At 46.7% G+C, this 18,231-nt stretch overlaps 1 protein-coding gene across 1 annotated transcript in view; it reads left to right on the forward strand.

The window, feature by feature from the left end:
- The window catches only part of ANO1 (anoctamin 1), a 187,448-nt gene extending 169,438 nt beyond the window's left edge, over window positions 1-18,010 (forward strand). Inside the window, exons 23-25 of the mRNA XM_030200739.1 lie at window positions 2,207-2,391; window positions 15,946-16,051; window positions 16,534-18,010. Coding sequence (XP_030056599.1) covers window positions 2,207-2,391; window positions 15,946-16,051; window positions 16,534-16,794 — 552 coding nt within the window. The 3' untranslated portion in view covers window positions 16,795-18,010. The remainder of the gene's footprint in view (window positions 1-2,206; window positions 2,392-15,945; window positions 16,052-16,533) is intronic.
- Window positions 18,011-18,231: the final 221 nt, after the last annotated feature.

Raw genomic sequence — 18,231 nt, forward strand, 5'->3', positions numbered from 1 at the left:
GGTGCTCAACTTTAAATTTAAGAATCAGCTGTAAGCACCATTTTATAGAATTGGGGCTGATCTTTGAGCACCATTTATATCATCGCTCCCCCCCCCCCCCCCCCCCCCCCACAATTGTGTTTATGGCTTGCACTTTGTGTCTTCTTTTCCCTTGATGTGGGCTACATGGTAGATTTTTATGTTTGATCATTAATTCTTAAATACATACTTCTTATGTTTCTTAATTTACTTTAAGTAAATTTGAATGTTTCAAAATGTTTTTTTTTTTAATTAAGCCCAAACCTCAAAATAAGGGATGAACAATCATAAGTTATACAAGATACATTCAATAGTAATCAACTTCATTTGCAGCAGGCCTTCATTTGCTTTAAGTCCTATACATGCTCTATTCTTTGGGGGAGGGGAGGAAATTGATCCATTCACATATATTGGGCTGAAACTTGAAAATAAGCAACAATTCTGGAAGTAGTTCACAACAAGTGTTGGTAATGAAGAATTTCAAAACCCGCATTCCAGAAATTTCTATCTGGCCTCTTTTCTTCTCACCTATTTGTTACCTTAGTCTCTCATAAGAACATAAGTGTTGCCATACTGGGACAGACTAAAGATCCATCAAACTCAGCATCCTGTTTTCAACAGTGGCCAATCCTGATTACAAGTACCTGGCAAGATCCCAAAACAGTATAATACATTTTATGCTGCTTATCCTAGAAATAAGCAGTGGATTTTCCTCAAGTCCATCTTAATAATGGCTTGTGGACCGTTTTTTTAGGAAGTTATTCAAACCTTTTTAAAGCCCGCTTAGCTAACTGCTTTCACTACATTCTCTGGCAACAAATTCCAGCATTTAATATTTTCTCTGAATTGTTTTAAATTTACTACTTTGTAGCTTCATTGTGTGCCCCCTAGTCCTAGTATTTTTGGAAAGAGTAAACAAGTGATTCAACATCTACTGATTCCACTCCACTCATTATTTTATAGACCTCCATCATATCTCCCCTCAGCTGTCTCTTTTCCAAGCTGAATAGCCCTAGCCACTTTAGCCTTTCCTCATAGGGATGTCGTCCCATCCCCTTCATCATTTTCGTCGCCCTTCTCTGTACCTTTTCTAATTCCAGTATATCTTTTTTGAGATGCGGTGACCAGAATTGACCACAGCATTTGAGGTGCGGTCGCACCATGGAGCGATACAAAGGCAATATAACATACTCATTTTTTGTTTTCCATTCCTTTCCTAAGACCTAACATTCTATTTGCTTTCTTAGCCGCCCCTGCACACTGAGAAGAGGTTTTAAATGTATCATCAACAAAGATACCTAGATCCCTTTTCTGGTCGGTGACTCCTAATGTGGAACCTTGCATCACATAGCTATAGTTCGGGTTCCTCTTTCCCACATGCATCACTTTGCACTTGCTCACATTAAACGTCATCTACCATAGGTTGCTTTCCTTCATTTGCTTTCTTCTTCTTTCTCACCCCCCCCCCCCCCACCCCCACCTTTTCATCCTCTCCTTTTCCCCCCTCTCTTCTTTTATGCAGCTTCTCATGACTGGGAAAATAGATTCTTCCTTGAAGTTACAGGAACTCTTTCAAAGTGTTGTTATCCTTTAGGCTCCTGCCTTCAGCCTCAAGCAGGGAGTAAGAAAATGACACCCCTGAGGCCTCTCATCAAACACAAAAGGGGTTTCACATTGCAAAGACTCAAAGACACAGACATCTATATGGGGCACCTGTTTATACTGTACAAGTGCTACATATGAATTACAAAAGTGACTTATGTTCCTTAAAAGTTGTACTTATAACCTATATAGGGTACATATTTTTATGCCATGAAACACTTTCAGTTATTGAACAGATAACTTTACATATAGTATTCTTAAAAGAAAAATATGCAAATGATTTATTTGGAAAGATTATAGTGAGAGTTGTAAGACCTATGAAACCTTTGGTAATCATTATTTGGATAGCTGAAAAATTCAACAAAACTCTTGAGTTTTAGAGTTGTGTATTGACAATGCTTTTGCTTATCTAATAGTACCTGGGAATATTTAAGATACTCTGTTTGTTAAAAAATGAGTCAACTGCTGGTACAACTTTGGGGAGCACCAGAAAAACTCCTAACCAAGTTACTGTGGTAGTGTGTTGGGCGGGTGGCTGATGGTCTTTATAGGCCTGGTATTCATTCTGTTTTCTATCATGGTTCAGGCATTTGTGATCTCATTCACCTCAGACTTCATTCCACGCCTCGTGTACCTGTATATGTACAGTCCAGATGGTACCATGCATGGCTTCGTGAACCATACACTTTCTTCTTTCAACGTCAGTGACTTCAGATCTGGGATGGAGCCCAGTGGCCAGCAGGAAATTGGCTATCTAGTAGAGATCTGCAGGTAAAGCATCTATTTCTATCAGTGGCCGTGAAGGTTATCTGGAAACTAAGCTATTTATCCAGAATCAGGGTTTTTATTCTCTGATAATCTCTGTTTTTGAGATTCAATTATTTGAGGTAGCTCAATAAGATGATTCCCTTATAAAATAGGAACAAATATTCAATAATGTGCAGGGATCATGAAAACGGTCATAAAGAAAATTCCCAGCAGCAAAAACATCTATACAGAGATCTCTACATACACGGAACCAGAATAAATCATCACTCAATAGGGCCCTGTTTACTAAGCCAAGCTGTAGGCATGTAAACTTTTTAGATGTGCTAAAAATTAGCACATGCTAATGATAGAGAGACATTCACTATATTCTCGTCTCTAGCACCTACAGCGTGGCTTAGTAAACAGGGCCCATGGTTCAAAAGACTTTTGTATAAATATTTTTGTAATTTTTTTGGACCCTCAGAACAGTATCCTGCTTATAATCGAACGAGAAAAACGCCCAAGTTCCGACCTAAATCGGGAGATGGGCGTTTTTCTCACAAAAACAAATAAAGCGGTATACTCGAAAGCCGACCTTTGGACGCTTTCAACTGCACTCCGTTGCGGATGCGGACAAAGTTGACGGGGGTGTGTCGGAGGCGTGGTGAAGGCGGAACTGGGGCGTGGTTATCACCCGAACAGAGATGGGCGCCTTTCGCCGATAATGGATACGTTTGTAGCTAGAATTTAGGGCACTTTTCCTGGACCCTGTTTTTTCACGAATAAGGCCCCAAAAAGTGCCCTAAATGACCAGATGACCCCCAGAGGGAGTCGGGGATGACCTCCCCTGACTCCCCCAGTGGTCACTAACCCCCTCCCACCACAAAAAAATGATGTTTCACAACTTTTTACTTTCACCCTCAAATGTCATACCCTCCTCCCAAGCAGCAGTATGCAGGTCCCTGGAGCAGTTGTTAGGGGGTGCAGTGGACGTCAGGCAGGTGGACCCAGGCCCATCCCCCCCCTACCTGTTACAATTGTGCTGCTTAATGCTTAGTCGTCCAACCCCCCCAAACTCACTGTACCCACATGTAGGTGCCCCCCTTCACCTCTTAGGGCTATAGTAATGGTGTAGACTTGTGGGCAGTAGGTTTTGAGGGGGATTTGGGGGGCTCAACACCCAAGGGAAGGGTGCTATGCACCTGGGAGCTCTTTTACCTTTTTTTTTTTTTTTTGTAAAAGTGCCCCCTAGGGTGCCCGGTTGGTGTCCTGGCATGTGAGGGGGACCAGTGCACTATGAATCCTGGCCCCTCCCACGAACAAATGCCTTGGATTTATTCGTTTTTGAGCTGGGCGATTTCATTTTCCATTATCGCTGAAAAGCAAAAACGCCCAGCTCACACCTTGGCGAATAACACATGGGCGTCTATTTTTTTTGAAAATACGGTTCACTCCGCCCCTTCACGGACCCGTTCTCGGAGATAAACGCCCATGGAGATAGGCGTTTCTGGTCGATTATGCCCCTCTATGTCTCATAGCTCAGAGTCAATTATGCTCATTGAGTGTCTCAAATCTTCGTCCTCATTTTTAAAAGAAAAAAATTTCCAAATTACTTTTAAACATTCCTTCTTCGATTTAAGGAAAATCAACTGTACTTAACTTTTACAGAATAACAGACACCCATTTCTTTGCTTGTGTATTAACCACTAGATTTATGTTCTGTGATGAAGGAACAATTAGAAGTGTCTGTTTGCCATTTATCAGAAACGAGGAATTATGCTTTTTTGGTATCGGAGGGAATTTGTGGAATCACTTGCCTGGTTATTTAAGACTTTGTACAGATTATCAGTAATTTAAGAAATTGCTGAAAACTTTTTATTTTGTTCAAGTGTTTCTTGATGGATGAAGATTAGTCTATCTTAGCAGCTCTTTCTAGTATGTTTATGGCACTTAAGATTTAAAAGTTTTTTATGTCTGTTTAATGTCTGATGGATATGTTTTATAATATGAATGTTTTTATTGTAACCCTCTTTGATTTTAAAGCGGGATATAAATCCTTGAAATAAATAAATAAACAAATATACACCTCAGGTGCCAGCTATAGAATATGACTGGTTTATATCACAGCTTGTTAACTTCCTCATTTGTATGCTCCATCTTGGGTAGATTATAAACCAAAATCCCTGGTTAGTTTACACCTTGCAGTCCTCCCATGTCATGTCTAACCATAAAGCTTTTATTAAGCCAACTCGCTACCCAGATATAAATTGTGTGCCATTTATACCATTACTATATTTACCCATGCCTTTAGTTGATGGTCATGCTCTAATTTCTTCTTCAGCGAACACCAAATAGAAGTTGTTTATAATTTTTCCTTGTCCCCCTCTGCACATTCTTTCTTTTCTACACTCAGCCTTATAATCCCAGTTCCAGCATCCCTGCTCTCATTAATGCACAGTGCCTGAAAATCTTGTACCTTACTTTACTTCTGCTCCTATTTTTGCCACCCTATTTTCTTTGCTACTTTTCCTTGTGTTCCTCTTTCTGAGATCCATTATATGCTTTCAATTCTGGGATTTTGACTTTACTGTTTTAGTCAGCCCTTTGGAATACTGGACTGGTCTTTCATCCCTCTTATATTTAACTTTCTCAACATGTTCTAATATACAGATATGCTATCACTTTTCTGCCATCTCGCTCCTTCATTGCCTAGACTCTAGGCATCAGGGGCGTAGACACGGGTGGGCCTGGACCCACCCAATTTGAGCTCAGGCCCACCCAGCAGCTCTGTACTCTTGCAAGCGCCAGCATAGGGAGAGCAGGCTGGGTTCCAGAGGCTCCTGCAGTCCTGCATCTCTCTCCCTCCCTTCACTCACAAATATTTCTATCAAAGGGTTACTGCCGAGAGTTGCACCGATTCTGACATGCTGCCCGTGGCTAACCCAGAAGCCTCCCCTCTGTTGCTGCGTACTGCCACCCCCACTCGACACAACTTCCTCTTTTGCCTGCGTGGAACACTTCAGAGAGGGGAGCCTTCCGGGTTCGCCACAGGCAGGCAGTGTCTGAGAATCGCTGCTGCCAGTGGTAACCCTTTGACAGAAATCTTTGTGAAGGACATTTCTCTGCCAGTGAGAATCGCTCCCCTGCCACCATAGGAAAGATCCTGGACAACTGGAGGGAAGAAAGAGAGAGGGAGAAATGCTGGATCATGAGGGAGAGGGCAGGAGGGAAGGGACTGGAAGATGCTGAGGGAGAGTGGAAGGGACAGGGAGATGCCAGGCTACAATGGGGGGGGGGGGGGGGAAGAGCAAGAGGGAACAGCTACTGGGCTACAAGAGTAGAGGGAGGAAGATGCTGGAAATGGCGAAACTATGTGGGAGAGGCCAAACTGGGGGAGGGGGTGGCAAGGAAATGACTGAGAGGATAGTAATTACAGAGGGTAGAAATATGGTATGTGAAATTGATTCAAAATGAAAGGAATGGAAGGCTGAGGGAAGGAGTGAGATGGGTAATGGGAGAGCTAGTGGGTGAGAGAAGGAGATGGAATTTGATAAGTAGTTGAAAAGTTAAAAGGAGAGGGATGAGAGGAGGGAGCGGAGAGGCAGTAAAGAAAAAGAGAGGAAAGAGCTAAAAAGGAAAGATAAATATGTCAAGGATAGGTGTAGTGAGGGAACAGAATAAGACAGAAGAGAGGAGAAAACACATATGGACAGCAGCCGCTTGAAGGAGAATTAGCAGAAGACAGACAGTAAAGCAGAAAAGAGAAACTGGACCAACATGATGGAAAAATAAAATGGCCAGACAACAAAGGTAGAAAAAAAGACATTTTTATTTTGTATGTATTAAATGGAACATGCTAGCTTTGGGAAATGTGCATAGCAAATGTCTTTGTATTGTGTTCACTAGTAAAGGAAATACATTTCTGTTTTTATTTCTCTAGGGTTGTAGCACATGCCAAATTTAACTTCTTGGGGTTCTTAGTTCAATTTTTGTGATCCCTTGTTCTGTATTTGGTGAGGGTCTATCAGTATTATAGTAATGGCAGCTGCGAGATTGGAGGGGAGGCAGGGAACAGAGGAGATCAGGAGGGGCCCCTCTTATTTTCTCACCTGGGCCCCAACATATTTAATACCCGCCCTGACCCTTGTTGTAGCTGGTGGGGATTTCCAAGCATCAACAACTGAGGACCTTCTCCAAAGGTGACCAGATTTCCCTTCTGCCAAGTTCTGCAATGTGGTTGAGTCATCGACAACTACACATGCGTGGGGTGCTGACAACAGTAGCTCAGGGACATTGCTGCTGCCTGTCAAACTTGGTAAAATGGCATTTTGGCCACCTTCAGAAGAAGTCTTCAGCTTTCAGAGCTTAGTGGATCCTCATTAGCTATAGTATTTATATTTTTAGTTGTGAGGTGCCAAGGGAGGGGTGAAGAGTGGGGGGTAGGGCAGGAGCAGAGAAAATGTTGTGCCCAACCATTTTGAGCTCAGGCCCACCCAAAATTGGCTGTCTGGCTATGCCACTGCTAAGCATTAGTGCTGTCAGCCTTCCAGCTACTTCTTCTTGCTTGTCTACACTTTGTATAGCCCCATAACTATGCTGTATGCTCTAAGAGGAATCAGTTACAGGTGCAGAGTGAGTGTATAGTCAGTCACTCACTCACTCACTCACTCACTCTATGTATTAAAGGCTTGGAGGAAGAGCCAGACTTTCATCTGCTTGGAGCGGAGGAGTAGCCTAGTGGTTAGTGCAGTGGACTTTGATCCTGAGGAACTTAGTTTGATTCCCACAGCAGCTCCTTGTGACTGTGGGCAAGTCACTTAACCCTCCATTGCCTTAGGTACAAATAAGTACCTGTATATACTATGTAAACAGCTTCAAATTGCAAAAAGGCAGTATATCAAGTCCCATTCCCTTTCCAGAAGTAGAGATAGTCTTGAGTTATACTTAGCTGAGAAGACTTGCTTGGCAGGTATCAAATCATACAATTTCTTTTGACAACGGTACAGATAGTGCTAATCCTTGAGATGGCCTTAGAGGTCTTAAAGGTGTGTAAAGGGCTAACTTATTCTTTAAGTACTCTGGCCCATTTTGTCTGAGGACCTTGAAAATCAAACATAGAATTTTAAATTTAGCCCTGTAGTAACACTGACTCTGTGCCACACATCTTGTTCCCATCATATATCTGCTCTTGGTCCCTCAGCTATATGGTAATCTGTATTGTAGAAAAGCATTAGCAACATATCTGTTAGTTGAGTGTTCTGATGTATGCTTACTAATGTATCATTATTATTATGCCAACATTGTATTATATCTCTGGTACTTGAATTTCAGTGTTGTTAAATGTGTATATTTTTGATACTGTTTCATAGTAGTCCTGTTATTAAGTTTCGATTTTGCCATTTCCAAGTTTACCTCGATTATTGTATTTATGTTTATTCTTGGCCATTTTACTATTGCTATGCTGTAAACAAAATTGTAAGTTTTACCTGCTGTACACTGCCTTGGGTGAATCTCTTCATGAGGGCGGTTAATAAATACCAATAAATAAAATAATAAGGAATAACCTGCAGTGCTGCTGATGCTCAACTCCTAGCATTCTCTAGGACATATATCCGTATATATCTTGCAGGTCAGGCTCCACACTGCTAAACTATCTGACCAGCAAGTACCAATCAGCTTAGAATGCAAAAGACCTGAATAAAGGAGAAAGCAGTAGCTAAAAAACTCTAGCTAAGATCTATATTAAAAAACAAAAACAAACAAAAACCAGCATTCTTCTTGTGCACCTCCCCTCCTGCATTTCAGTGAGAACTCTTTCTTCATCTCATTAAGGAAAGTTTGGTTTTACTTATTCAACTAAGCTTCCTTTACGCCAGTGCTCAGAAAATGACAAACCTTTCACGATAGTAGTAGTAGTAAAAAACCTAATGCAGTATGATCATGGAATTCCCCAGTTTCCTTATTATCACTTTTGCATTTGACCATGTTATGTGCTGATTTTTACAAGGTTTATACACAGGATATGAACCATGGGGATACAAATATTGCCAACAGTATGTACCCAAATAACCCTACTTAACTTTCAAACCTTCCCTCTTAACCCTGGTTCTGATGTTTATTATATCTCATACTGTAAGTACATAAGTAATGCCACACTGGGAAAAGACCAAGGGTCAATCGAGCCCAGCATCCTGTCCACGACAGCGGCCAATCCAGGCCAAGGGCACCTGGCAAGCTTCCCAAACGTACATACATTCTATACATGTTATTCCTGGAATTATGGATTTTTCCCAAGTCCATTTAGTATTGGTTTATGGACTTGTCCTTTAGGAAACCATCTAACCCCTTTTTAAACTCTGCCAAGCTAACCGCCTTCACTACGTTCTTCGGCAATGAATTCCAGAGTTTAATTATGCATTGGGTGAAGAAACATTTTCTCCGATTTGTTTTAAATTTACTACACTGTAGTTTCATCGCATGCCCCCTAGTCCTAGTATTTTTGAAAAGCGTGAAGAGACGCTTCACATCTACCTGTTCCACTCCACATTATTTTATATACCTCTATCATGTCTCCCCTCAGCCGTCTCTTCTTTAAGCTGAAAAGCCCTAGCCTCCTTAGTCGTCCCATCCCCGCTATCATTTTAGTCGCCCTTCGCTGCACCTTTTCCAATTCTACTATATCTTTCTTGAGATGCGGCGACCAGAATTGAACACAATACTCAAGGTGCGGTCGCACCATGGAGCGATACAACGGCATTATAACATCCTCACACCTGTTTTCCATACCTTTCCTAATATTACCCAACATTCTATTCGCTTTCCTAGCCGCAGCAGCACACTGAGCAGAAGGTTTCAGTGTATTATTGACAACGACACCCAGATCCCTTTCTTGGTCCGTAACTCCTATTCTCCGAGGACAAGCAGGCTGCTTGTTCTCACGACTGGGTGACGTCCGCGGCAGCCCCCACCAACCGGAAATAAGCTTCGCGGGACGGTCGACACGCAGGGCACGCCCACCGCGCATGCGCGGCCGTCTTCCCGCCCGTGCGCGACCGCTCCCGCCAGTTACTTTTTTTCCGCGACTGAGAGAGTTGTGTTTTCCCCTCTCTCTCGTTTCAGCCGCCGGATTTTTTCGACCGCGTTTACGCGGATCGTCGCTTTTGGCCTGTTCGGCCTCTTCTTCTTCTTCTTCTTTCTCTTTTATTAAAAAAAAAAAAAAAAAAAAAAAAAAGAATTTTGCGCGTGTGGAGCACGCGCTCCTTCTTTTCCCTCGCTTTCTAGCGGGGACGCCTCGTTGCGGCCTAGTGGCCGCTCGGTCGGTTTCAGTTTTCGTGGTGTGATTTTAGCCACCATTGCCGACTTTGACTTCGCCGACGCGATTTTTCCGTCGATGTCCTCGAAGGTCCCGAGTGGATTTAAAAAGTGTGGTCGCTGCGGCCGGCCGATCTCGCAGACCGACACCCACGCTTGGTGCCTCCAGTGCCTCGGGCCGGAGCACAATCTCAAGTCGTGCGTTTTGTGTCTCGGTCTCCGGAAACGGACTCAGGTTGCGAGGCAAGTTCTGCGGGACCGTCTTTTTGGAACTTGCGCCGGCCCCTCGACGTCGACCTCGACGGCATCGGTATCGAAGACCGGTTCTTCGGTACCGGTATCGATGCCCGAGACATCGGCACCGATGGCAGCGACCCCAGGAGAACAGGTCCCGTCGGCCCGCCGGTCCGCCGGCGAGAGTGGGGTAGAGAGACCGCGTGGGCAGTCGGCCCCGGTCACTCCCTCAACTCGTGAGCCACGGGACCGAACCCTGTCGGACCCGGTACCCCGAGACCGAGGGGGATCGACCTCCTCCTCCTCCATGCCCTCCGGCACCGGTGACGTGCACCGGAAAAAAGACAAGAAGCGCCGTCACCGGGAGCCCTCGGTGCACCCTGAAGAGGAGTCGACGCCGAAGCGTCATCGCAGAGAGGAGAGATCTCCGTCGGTGGTGGAGGTACCGACGCGTCGGGGTTCCGGCACCTCGGTGCCGTCTCCTGGCCCCCAGCAGCTTCCGGCACCGACACCCTTACCGGCCCCACCGCCTTTCCCGGCAGCGGGCCTGGACGAGTGCCTCAGAGCCATCCTTCCGGGGATCCTGGAAGGGCTGATGCGCCAGGCTGTGCCGGCGCCGGGGGTGCTTGCGCCCTCGGCGCCGATGACTGTGGCGCCGGCGAGCTCTAGCCCGGCGCCGGGGCAGTCGACACCGCCGCCGCTTGCGGTGCCGGTCTCGACAGCCACGCAGGTGGAGTCCCCGTCGACGTCGATGGAGGGAGCTCCGTCCCCGCCGGCGCGGGAGTCCACCGCTCGACGACACCGAGACCTCGGTGCCTCGACGTCGAGCCGGGCCCGGTACCGGACGCAGCTACATGAGCTAATGTCCGATACCGAGGATGAGGACTCGTGGGGGGAAGAGGAGGACCCGAGATATTTCTCCTCAGAGGAGTCTACGGGCCTTCCCTCGGACCCCACGCCGTCACCGGAGAGGAAGCTCTCACCTCCTGAGAGTCTCTCCTTTGCCTCCTTTGTGCGGGATATGTCTATAAGCATTCCCTTTCCCGTGGTCTCTGTGGAAGAGCCGAGGGCCGAGATGCTCGAGGTCCTCGACTATCCATCACCACCTAGAGAGTCCTCCACGGTACCGCTGCACAATGTCCTGAAGGAGACGCTGCTCCGGAACTGGGTGCGACCACTAACTAATCCCACCATTCCCAAGAAAGCAGAGTCCCAGTACAGGATCCACTCTGACCCAGAGCTCATGCGGCCCCAGTTGCCCCATGACTCAGCGGTCGTGGATTCTGCTCTCAAGAGGGCACGGAGTTCGAGGGATACCGCCTCGGCGCCCCCGGGGCGGGAGTCTCGCACTCTGGACTCATTTGGGAGGAAGGCCTACCAATCCTCCATGCTCGTGACCCGCATCCAATCTTACCTGCTCTATATGAGCATCCACATGCGGACCAATGTGCAACAGCTGGCGGACCTGGTCGATAAGCTCCCGCCGGAGCAGTCCAGGCCTTATCAGGAGGTGGTCAGGCAGCTGAAGGCGTGCAGAAAGTTCCTGTCCAGGGGGATTTTTGACACCTGTGACGTGGCATCTCGTGCTGCGGCCCAAGGTATAGTGATGCGCAGGCTCTCATGGCTGCGTGCCTCTGACCTGGACAACCGCACCCAGCAGAGACTGGCTGACGTCCCTTGCCGGGGGGATAACATTTTCGGTGAGAAGGTCGAGCAGATGGTGGACCAACTGCATCAGCGGGAAACCGCTCTCGACAAGCTCTCCCACCGGGCGCCTTCAGCACCCGCCCCCACGGGTGGGCGTTTTTCCCGGGCACGGCAGGCTGCACCCTATTCTTTTGCAAAGCGTAGGTGCAACCAGCCGGCCCGAAGGCCTCGCCAGGCACAGGGACAGCCCCAGCGCGCTCGTTCTCGTCAACAGCGTGCGCCTAAGCAGCCCCCTGCGCCTCCACAGCAAAAGCCGGGGACGGGCTTTTGACTGGATCCACGGGAACATAGCCGCCCTACAAGTGTCCGTACCGGACGATCTGCCGGTCGGAGGGAGGTTAAAATTTTTTCACCAAAGGTGGCCTCTCATAACCTCCGACCAGTGGGTTCTCCAAATAGTGCGGTGCGGATACGCCCTGAATTTGGCCTCCCTGCCTCCAAATTGTCCTTCGGGAGCTCAGTCTTTCAGCTCCCTTCACAAGCAGGTACTTGCAGAGGAACTCTCCGCCCTTCTCAGCGCCAATGCGGTCGAGCCCGTACCACCCGGGCAGGAAGGGCAGGGATTCTATTCCAGGTACTTCCTTGTGGAAAAGAAAACAGGGGGGATGCGTCCCATCCTAGACCTGAGAGGCCTGAACAAATTCCTGGTCAAAGAAAAGTTCAGGATGCTTTCCTTGGGCACCCTTCTGCCAATGATTCAGAAAAACGATTGGCTATGTTCCCTGGATTTAAAGGACGCATACACTCACATCCCGATACTGCCAGCTCACAGACAGTATCTCAGATTCCGCCTGGGCGCACGGCACTTTCAGTATTGTGTGCTGCCCTTTGGGCTCGCCTCTGCCCCACGAGTGTTTACAAAGTGCCTCGTGGTGGTGGCGGCGTATCTACGCAAGCTGGGAGTGCACGTGTTCCCATATCTCGACGATTGGCTGGTCAAGAGCACCTCGGAGGCAGGAGCCCTCCGGTCCATGCAGTGCACTATTCAACTTCTGGAGCTGCTGGGGTTTGTGATAAATTACCCAAAGTCCCATCTCCAGCCTACTCAGTCTCTGGAATTCATAGGAGCGCTGCTGAATACCCAGACGGCTCAGGCCTACCTTCCCGAAGCGAGGGCTACCAATCTCTTGGCCCTGGCTTCGCAGACCAGAGCGTCTCAGCAGATCACAGCTCGGCGGATGTTGAGACTTCTGGGTCATATGGCCTCCACAGTTCATGTGACTCCCATGGCTCGTCTTCACATGAGATCTGCTCAATGGACCCTAGCTTCCCAGTGGTTTCAAGCCACCGGGAATCTAGAAGATGTCATCCGCCTCTCCACCAGTTGCCGCACTTCACTGCTCTGGTGGACCATCCGGACCAATTTGACCCTGGGACGTCCATTCCAAATTCCGCAGCCCACGAAAGTGCTGACGACGGATGCATCTCGCCTGGGGTGGGGAGCCCATGTCGATGGGCTCCACACTCAGGGTCTGTGGTCCCTCCAGGAAAAGGATCTGCAGATCAACCTCCTGGAGCTCCGAGCGATCTGGAACGCACTGAAGGCTTTCAGAGATCGGCTGTCCTGTCAAATTATCCAAATTCGGACAGACAATCAGGTTGCAATGTATTACGTCAACAAGCAGGGGGGCACCGGATCTCGCCCCCTGTGCCAGGAGGCCGTCGGGATGTGGCGTTGGGCGTGTCGGTTCGGCATGCTCCTCCAAGCCACGTACCTGGCAGGCGTAAACAACAGTCTGGCCGACAGACTGAGCAGAGTCATGCAACCGCACGAGTGGTCGCTCCATGCCAGAGTGGTACGCAAGATCTTCCGAGCGTGGGGCACCCCCTCGGTGGACCTTTTCGCCTCTCAGACCAACCACAAGCTGCCTCTGTTCTGTTCCAGACTTCAGGCACACGGCAGGCTAGCGTCGGATGCCTTTCTCCTCCATTGGGGGACCGGCCTCCTGTATGCTTATCCTCCCATACCTTTGGTGGGGAAGACCTTACTGAAGCTCAAGCAAGACCGCGGCACCATGATTCTGATCGCGCCCTTTTGGCCCCGTCAGATCTGGTTCCCTCTTCTTCTGGAGTTGTCCTCCGAAGAACCGTGGAGATTGGAGTGTTTTCCGACTCTCATTTCGCAGAACGACGGAGCGTTGCTGCACCCCAACCTCCAGTCTCTGGCTCTCACGGCCTGGATGTTGAGGGCGTAGACTTCACTGCGTTGGGTCTGTCTGAGGGTGTCTCCCGGGTCTTGCTTGCCTCTAGGAAGGATTCCACTAAAAAGAGTTACTTTTTCAAGTGGAGGAGGTTTGTCGTGTGGTGTGAGAGCATGGCCCTAGAACCTCGTTCTTGCCCTGCACAGAACCTGCTTGAATACCTTCTGCACTTATCAGAGTCTGGCCTCAAGACCAACTCAGTAAGGAATCACCTTAGTGCGATTAGTGCTTACCATTATCGTGTGGAAGGAAAAGCCATCTCTGGAGAGCCTTTAGTCGTTCGATTCATGAGAGGCTTGCTTTTGTCAAAGCCCCCTATCAAGCCTCCTGTTGTGTCATGGGATCTCAACGTCGTCCTCACCCAGCTGATGAAACCTCCTTTTGAGCCACTGAATACCTGCCATCTGAAGTACTTGACCTGGAAGGTCATTTTCTTGGTGGCAGTTACTTCAGCTCGTAGGGTCAGTGAGCTTCAAGCCCTAGTAGCTCATGCTCCATATACCAAATTTCATCACAACAGAGTAGTGCTCCGCACCCACCCAAAGTTCCTGCCGAAGGTGGTGTCGGAGTTCCATCTTAACCAGTCAATTGTCTTGCCAACATTCTTCCCCAGGCCGCATACCCGCCCTGCTGAACGTCAGTTGCACACATTGGACTGCAAGAGAGCATTGGCCTTCTACTTGGAGCGGACACAGCCCCACAGACAGTCCGCCCAATTGTTTGTTTCTTTCGACCCTAACAGGCTAGGGGTCGCTGTCGGGAAACGCACCATCTCCAATTGGCTAGCAGATTGCATTTCCTTCACTTACGCCCAGGCTGGGCTGACTCTTGAGGGTCATGTCACGGCTCATAGTGTTAGAGCCATGGCAGCGTCAGTGGCCCACTTGAAGTCAGCCACTATTGAAGAGATTTGCAAGGCTGCGACGTGGTCATCTGTCCACACATTCACATCACATTACTGCCTCCAGCAGGATACCCGACGCGACAGTCGGTTCGGGCAGTCGGTGCTGCAGAATCTGTTTGGGGTGTAAATCCAACTCCACCCTCCAGGACCCGAATTTATTCTGGTCAGGCTGCACTCTCAGTTAGTTGTTCTTCGTAGGTCAATTTCTGTTGTTTCCTCGCCGTTGCGAGGTTCAATTGACCTGGGTTCTTGTTTTGAGTGAGCCTGAGAGCTAGGGATACCCCAGTCGTGAGAACAAGCAGCCTGCTTGTCCTCGGAGAAAGGGTATGATACATACCTGTAGCAGTTGTTCTCCGAGGACAGCAGGCTGATTGTTCTCACCTTCCCTCCCTCCTCCCCTTTGGAGTTGTGTATTTCATATTTTTTGCTAGTCATTCAACTGGCGGGAGCGGTCGCGCACGGGCGGGAAGACGGCCGCGCATGCGCGGTGGGCGTGCCCTGCGTGTCGACCGTCCCGCGAAGCTTATTTCCGGTTGGTGGGGGCTGCCGCGGACGTCACCCAGTCGTGAGAACAATCAGCCTGCTGTCCTCGGAGAACAACTGCTACAGGTATGTATCATACCCTATGTGGAACCTTGCATAAAGTTGCTATAATTTGGGTTCTTTTTTCCCACATGCATCACCTTGCACTTGCTCACATTAAACATCATCTGCCATTTAGCTGCCCAGTCTCCCAGTCTCGTAAGGTCCTTCTTTAATTTTTCACAATCCTGTCGCGAGTTAACGTCTATATGTCCCAATCTCCTTATACCCTTATCTTTCCCTCTCTACCCTTTACCTTCTCCTCTCCATCCCGCCTCTCCTCTCCCAATCTCTTTTCCTTTTGATTATCCTTTCCTTTGTTTGCCTCTACATGTTCAACTTTTTTATCCTCAAAACCCCACTTACTGCTTATAATATTCTCCTTCAAGACTTTGTAATTGTAATTATTTACTATGTAAGCCGCATTGAGCCTGCAATGTGTGGGAAAGCACGGGGTACAAATGTAATAAATAAATAAATATATTTTTGGTAATGTGAAGTGTTGGAAGCATTTTTGGCCTGCTTCTATATGTTACTTATATATTATGCAGCATGCTCTCTGTCAGATATTGCAGTGAAAGTTTTCAATAAATGAAATGAAAGAGCCAGTGAATCTAATTATGAATTCATGGTTTGCAGGTACAAAGATTACAGAGAACCACCATGGGCAGAAAATAAATATGAAATTTCTAAAGACTTCTGGGCAGTTCTAGCAGCAAGATTAGCATTTGTTATAGTTTTCCAGGTATGTAGTCAAACTTAATATTCTCCTCCTCCAAACATTATTAGGAGAGGTGTAACCTAAACAGAGCGGCAGGTACAAGTCTAGCTACCTTGTAAGGCAGACCAGATGGCTTTATCTGCTGTCATTTACTATGTTACAACAGGAAAGGAATCATCATACGGAATCCAGTCCAAAAGAACTCTGTCTTAGGCCACCTGCTGAAAGATATGGTTTCACATATCCCTTTATATGCAGATTACTGGAGAGTCAATAGGTAAATTTAAAGTCCTAAGGCAGATTACAGAAAGAATTCCTTTCCCTTTTTCGTCTAAGGAAATCTTAAATACTGAGAATTAAATTACATTACTGTCATGATCATCTCAACATATCACCTTTCCACTCTTCTGATAGGCAGTCTAAATCTTCAATATCAAGTCATAGAAAAAAAAAGACATGAAATTTTCCTTCTCATTTATCTGTTTATCTTCTAATCAACTTTTCAGAACTTGGTTATGTTCATGAGTGACTTTGTGGATTGGATTATCCCGGATATTCCGAAGGACATTAGCGAACAGATCCACAAAGAGAAGGTACTAATGGTGGAGGTGTTCATGAAGGAAGAGCAGGGCAAACTACAGTTGCTGGAAACTTGGAAGGACTATGAGAAGAACAAGGAAGAGAACTGTAACAACCACAGTCCCAAGCTCTCCCGGAGTCAGAGAGGGAGTGCCGCCTCTCGCCATTCATACCACGTGGACGTATAGGAACAACAGCTTTTCTTATGTGTCTCAGCATTCCATTGAGTAAAGAGCCACCACTTACAGGGCAAAACTTGATTCATGGACAACCACTTGGCACACACTTTTCATTTTGTTTTTAGCCCATCTTTGTAAGAGTTACTATTCTTGCAAAAAAAAAATGGAGGACCACACATTGGTAGGACTTTTTCTCTTTTCATTTGCACAAGCAGTAATGCAGGGAAATTTGTGTTGTACCGCATTATGGTAACACTAAGCTTTCAATGTTTAAGCTTTAAGGGTACTTAAAGGGCAGAGCGATTCTTTTTGACCTTCAGCTTAATAGGTAAGTAAAGGGTAAAGAATGAGAGCTGCATTTATCATTCAGATTAAGGCAGGCAGAAATCAACTGCAGACTGTATTACTCCTGCACATCCTACGTATCTTCAGGTGCTTCCTTGTAAGAAGCAGACAGAGGACTTCTGTACAGCACTTTATAATTTACAAGTGCATGTATTAATGAATGCAAACACACTGAGGCTCATTTTCAAAGCACATAGATTTACTTATGTTTGTTAAGTCTATGTGCTTTGAAAATGAGTCTTCCAACAAGTTTCATGGTACATATTTTGCAAAATTAAATCTATGTCTTGTCTCTAATGCTCATAGGGGTCTCTTTTACTAAAGTGTATAAGCAGGTGTTAACAGGTAACACAGTGGTTTTTAGAACACGTCTTCTACGTTGTGAGGCTTACTTGGGTGCTTACTTGGGTTATGTATCTTTATAAAATACGAGCACGAAATCTGCTGAAATCACAGCTACAATGCAGCCATGTGCATTTACATCAGCTAAGAAGCAGGTTTGTATCTTATAAACTATATGGATACAAGAATCCCCCAAAGATGCCTACAACTGGGCATCCAAGTACAGTAAAGTCTCGATTATTTGACCTAAATGGGACCGACCCGTCTTTGGACGAATGAAAAGTCAAATAATATGGAAAACAACAGTAACCCCTCAAACATTGTAAAGCAAGGCAGTAAAAGCAGGGCCCCAGCTCACAATAGTGGGAAAGTAGGGTCCCTGGTTTGGAAAATGGAAAGAAAAGCTGTGTGACATTATCGAGGGTCTGTTGGATATGCCACATGGTCGGATAAGTGAAGGTCAGATAATCAAGATAGTACTGTACATGCCTGGTTTGTCATTGCTCACACTTATTTGCAAGATGTAGTTTAAAAAAAAGACCTCTTGTACGTGGAAAAAACCTTTGTAAAACTACTCACCCCTTTAGTGTGTACTAATGCCCACGTTAACTGACAAATGCAGAATTGGGTAGGGAATGCACCTTCCATGTAACATACTGCATGGTACCATGCATTAACTGTTAATGCTGCAGCCAACACAGAGCATTTAATGCAACTTCAATAGGTGGTGTTTACACAATAGCCCCTGGATTCTATATA

This window comes from Microcaecilia unicolor, chromosome 4 (assembly GCF_901765095.1).
Source record: "Microcaecilia unicolor chromosome 4, aMicUni1.1, whole genome shotgun sequence".
Taxonomy (NCBI): Eukaryota; Metazoa; Chordata; class Amphibia; order Gymnophiona; family Siphonopidae; genus Microcaecilia; species Microcaecilia unicolor.